Source organism: Colletotrichum godetiae (assembly GCF_030913485.1).
Source record: "Colletotrichum godetiae strain CBS 193.32 chromosome Unknown BDP55scaffold_7, whole genome shotgun sequence".
Classification (NCBI taxonomy): domain Eukaryota; kingdom Fungi; phylum Ascomycota; class Sordariomycetes; order Glomerellales; family Glomerellaceae; genus Colletotrichum; species Colletotrichum godetiae.
This window is the reverse complement of record NW_026851255.1, coordinates 167,322-171,909: the sequence shown is the minus strand read 5'-3', so window position 1 is coordinate 171,909 and position 4,588 is coordinate 167,322. Positions and strand designations below refer to the sequence as shown.

Genomic DNA, 4,588 nt, shown 5'->3' with positions numbered 1-4,588 from the left:
CTCCGTGTCTCTATTCTCTCTGGACTTCCCTTCTTCCACCTCCGTGCTCCGTAAAGTCCGTTCGTATCGTCTCTATACACGCCCCCTCCCTGCGGGAATCAACCAACATTTCACATTTTCAGCTCGCAACTTCCGTGATCTTCACCTGTATAGTCTAGATACTTCTGCAAAAGGGAAGTAGGTATTTGCTCGGCCCTTCTGAGGCCTGGAAACCAGTGAGAACCAAGGGAGCCAGAGCCAATATCAAAAACGAAACGGGCGAACCAGACAGTCGAACCGAGTAAGCACCAAACTTACTTACCACTCACAGAGTCACGATATACGTTATCCATGGTTCTAGTCCAAAGATAGATCCAAACTCTCTTTTTCTTTGTTGTCTCCCCTCTCTCTCTGTCAGCCTGTCCTCTCTTTTCCCCCACCTGGGACTACCGGCCGATCAACAACACTCCATGTCAACCTGCGCCTTATCCCATCGTGCCATCTTACGAGATTCCAAAAGCTTAGCTATGAGGTAAAATGCTCTCATTTCAACCCTAGATCCCTTGCTCCCCATGTCCAACTCTCCTAAACAGGCAGTGATCTTTCCTTTCTCCCTCTTGGACCCCTTCCCTCTGTCACTCCCCACGTCCTGAATAACTCCGAGGGAAAATGAATCGCAAAAGTCACAAAAGTGAGGCTGGATTCACGAATTTCGCCTACCTAAACCCCACGCTTGACCGTACTTCAGGCCCTGCCTTGCCAAGACCGAAGATTCGCAGGGACGGTTTTTTTACGTTAACCGTACAGCGTACATAGTTCCCCCACGCGGGTTCGACTGCGGGCGACGGCGGGCGAGAACGCGGGTCGACGGGGCACGAGCGCCGAAAGGGGGGAGGGACCCCCCATCGGAGTGGGTTCCCGCCCCGGATAGCATCACGGGGTGGTTGATCACTGATGATGGTGAGAAGACAGGCGGTCAGGGTAAGTAAGTTACAGAAAGGAGTAGGTATTTTCGTCGATGAATCGGGTAAAGATGGTGACCAAATTAATTTACTAGGATTATGACGAAATACTCCGAATAATTCATCCGGATATGCCGTAATCCTTACCCACGCCCATCACGGGAAAAATAAGGAAATACCTAATGGGAAAGAGAAGAAAAAGTATATTTGTACCCTTCAACCTGGATGGTCCTTTGGCAGGGTCTTGCCGGCGGCAGAAGATCGTGAGACGACACCAAGTGGTTCCCCCTCTAGCCTCTCTTTTCCCCTATTTTGCACCTGTGCGTAAGGTAGGTACCGTGTAGGAGCGCGCGCGCTCTCGCGCGGAATCTGATGGCCACGACTAATACGACGCCCCCCCTCCTTCTTCTATTTTGCCTATTTTGCACCATGTTCCCCTATCGGAAAGCCACAATGGCGAAGCTACGGAAAGACAGCGTGACCAAAGACGCTCAGACGGTGGAGATTTGGTGAAGGACAGCTCCGTGGTCCTCCGTAGGCACGGAGCGGGCGGGCTGAGGGACTACCTCAGAAAGGGAAAGGAGGAAAACGTGGGAAAACGTGGATGCATATCGGCCGACCGCAACGTCTAGTGTAGCTCGACCGAACGGAGATGGATGGATGGGGAGGGGCGACGAGCGATGGAGATGAAAGATGGAGATAATCGACAACTAGAACAAAAATAGGGGCTCCCTCGGGGGAGTTGCAGCTAACGGCGATGTTGCCATCAAAGGCAAAGGTCCCAGGATAGGCAAAAAAAAAAAAAAAAAGTTTCCTAACTAAGAGAAGAAAATTGGCCTTCTTGAATCGCGAACGTGACCCTCTTCGAACGTCACTGGAGTTCGCGCGACGTTGCAAATCTCCTCAACTTCTGCCCAGCTCCGCATGCCGGAAGAACCGGCGGAGCGGCGATTGTCGTTGCACGACTCGAGTTTGTCGCCTCCCTCATCCGAATGCTATTGTGCGAAAGCTGACTCCGCAAAACCCGCAAGGCGCAGTACCTAATTACTCACAACTCAAATCTTGTTAGTCGTCTTTTTTTTTTCCTTTTCTTCCTGGTGTTCTGGGCCCACGCCGTTCCTCTCTCTCTCACTCTCCAAACATCCGATGTGTGAGCGTCAAGGTCTGCTGCGACTGCTCCCTTCTCTAACCTACGGTACGGTACGGAGAGGCTGGACTTGCATACTCAACCAAGTCATGACCCCGGTTTACAGCTGGTCATGGATGATCCTAATCATGCTGCCTTCATTGTTTTGTTGCTTATACAGAAAAAAGATGAGAGCTGAGGAAAAACAACAACGACAACCGGCAACACGAGGCAGGATGGTTTCACCAGCCGTCATTGTCTATGCTTGTTCATCCAGCTATTACAGATACGCCCTCTTCGTGCCTTGATCTTCGATGGTTAGCGTCGGTCGGTATGCTGGATGGTGATGGGTACGTATCGCCAATTGGTTGCTTTTCTTCTCCATTTTTAAACCTTTTTTTCTCTCTCTGTAGTCTGTACCCCTTGCTCTTCTCCTTGCTTATTCCCTTAGTGTCGATTAGGCAGGTTTCGCTAGGCCTGTTGGGAATCATTCGGATACGTCCTATAATGTCTCCCGAGTAGTGCGCAAGGCTAGACGCCAAAGGGGGCCACCTTCGGGTTTGCGTGAGGGGACACTACCGTAGAAACTCGAGCAACTCGAACTTGCGCTAGCCCGTGCCAGCCCTGCTAGCGCTCTAGCAGAATCGTAATACTGCCTAAAGTGGTTAAATGCGGCCGCCACCTATTTTTAGCGTAGGTTAATATTTTGATCGATCTGATTAATGAGAGCTTGCCGTTAAGGCCGGACCTATAATTAATATAATTCAATAATTATTTTGGTTTTCTCGTTAGTTTTGAGCTTTTTTTGTCGAATTAGTAAAAAGGGTAAAAGTATTAATTAGAAGTAGTTATATGTAAGTAACCGAGCCCTTAATTGTCCCCTGGCCTACTGCCTCTAACGGGCCCTTATTTATATAGCGGTTAGACTGTTGGGTTAATAAACTACTTATTAATGCTATTACGGATTTCTTTTATTATAAAAATGTATTTTAACCCGTCGTTTAGAATAGTAAAGTCTAGAATTTCTTTTTATAGCGTCTCCTACTTAATGTAGGCTTTTATATTAAAGAGCTCCTACTTAGTATAATCGATGGCCTTGGCGGGTACGTCTTTAATTTAGATCTTATCGACCTGGCTATTATCAGGCTGAATAGATATTCCGTATTATAGGAAGGCCTAGCTAATTATTAAGCCCTTCTTATAGGCTAATTTAGCGGCTACTATTTTAACTATTTTAGTGATTATTATTTTCTTTATACCCGTCTCTTATTTAAGCTCTTCTTATTTATTTAGTGCTTTTTCTTTTTTATTAAGTATGTAAGCGTTAATTATTTTTAAAAGCTACTATTTAAAGGGCTTATTAATTGTAGTATCGAAAGGTTAAAGAAGGGAAGTAGTCCTTAGCGGTATAAGGCAGGGTATAATATAGTATTAACGTAATAATGTAAGGATAGAATCTATTTTATAAAAGGAAGCGATATCTATTATTAATAAGTACTTATCTCCTTTAATTAGTATTACTAATTCCTTTTTAATCTATCTTTTAAATAAGTACTCATTATTGTAGGTAGTCTTATTAAACTTAATTATTATTCCTTCTATGTATAATAGGCCCTTTTTTTTCTATAATTAACCCCCTTCCTTTACGGGCTTACTGTGGAATATTATTTTCGGTTTAATTTGTTATATACCGTTGGCGAAGATATAGAGTATTAATATGGCCTACTGCTTACCCTAACCGTTACGGTCGCTCTTACTAGCTACGGTTTTAGCCCCGATGTTGTCGTATATGTAACTATCTAGGTATTTAAAAGGAACTAGGGTCTTATTAAGGTTAAGAATTTGCGAGTTAAGAAATCGACGGGCTGGATTTTTAAATAAATCTCCGATATTAGACCGCTTTACTTTAGCTAGGGCTATTTAATTAACTTATTGGATAAAAGAAAGAAAGCTATTAATAATTTTAAAGTACTTAGTAGGTAACTTCGTTGCTTGTTTAGTAAGTCGATATTAGGTAATTCTTATATAATTCTAGAAGCTACAAAACTAACCGGGGGAAAAAATACAAAGATATTTATTATTCGGGTTCTATTAGGCGAAAATCCGCTTAGCGGTCCTTTTGAATTAATTGGTATTAACGAACTTTCCTTTACTTCGTTGTTAGCGGAAGGTGCTATATAGCGCTGTCTCGAGCTCTGGCTATTAAGGGTAGTAGGTGTAGTTAGAGGACTGATTAATGATTGATTTGCGGTTCTAATATTAGGAGATAACTATATTTTAAGGGACTTTGAACTAATTTATAGCTTCCTAGTATATAGGACGTCTATATATCCCTAGGAGCTCGGTCTTGCCTTAGTACAGCCTTGGGGGGTAAATCGACTTTTTATCGAGCTTCCTTATACGGTAATGCTCTAAAAATATCAGGACGTTAACTTTAATATTATAAATATAGTAATGCTAGCGGCGCTTAATTAGGCTATTTTATAGTATATATTTCCGGTTTTTAATGGGGGTAGGAGTA

General features: G+C 43.7%; 1 protein-coding gene across 1 annotated transcript; it reads left to right on the top strand.

Moving 5' to 3' along the window:
- BDP55DRAFT_651347 (uncharacterized protein) lies at positions 1 to 2,725 on the top strand. The gene is made up of 2 exons (XM_060574046.1): positions 1 to 2,417; positions 2,519 to 2,725. The coding sequence occupies exon 1, from the start codon at positions 2,088 to 2,090 to the stop codon at positions 2,373 to 2,375; it is 288 nt and encodes a 95-aa protein (XP_060433417.1). The 5' UTR covers positions 1 to 2,087; the 3' UTR covers positions 2,376 to 2,417; positions 2,519 to 2,725.
- Positions 2,726 to 4,588: the final 1,863 nt, after the last annotated feature.

Excerpts from the sequence above, each read along its gene's own strand:
- BDP55DRAFT_651347 (XM_060574046.1), top strand. The coding sequence starts at position 2,088 with ATGTGTGAGCGTCAAGGTCTGCTGCGACTGCTCCCTTCTCTAACCTAC.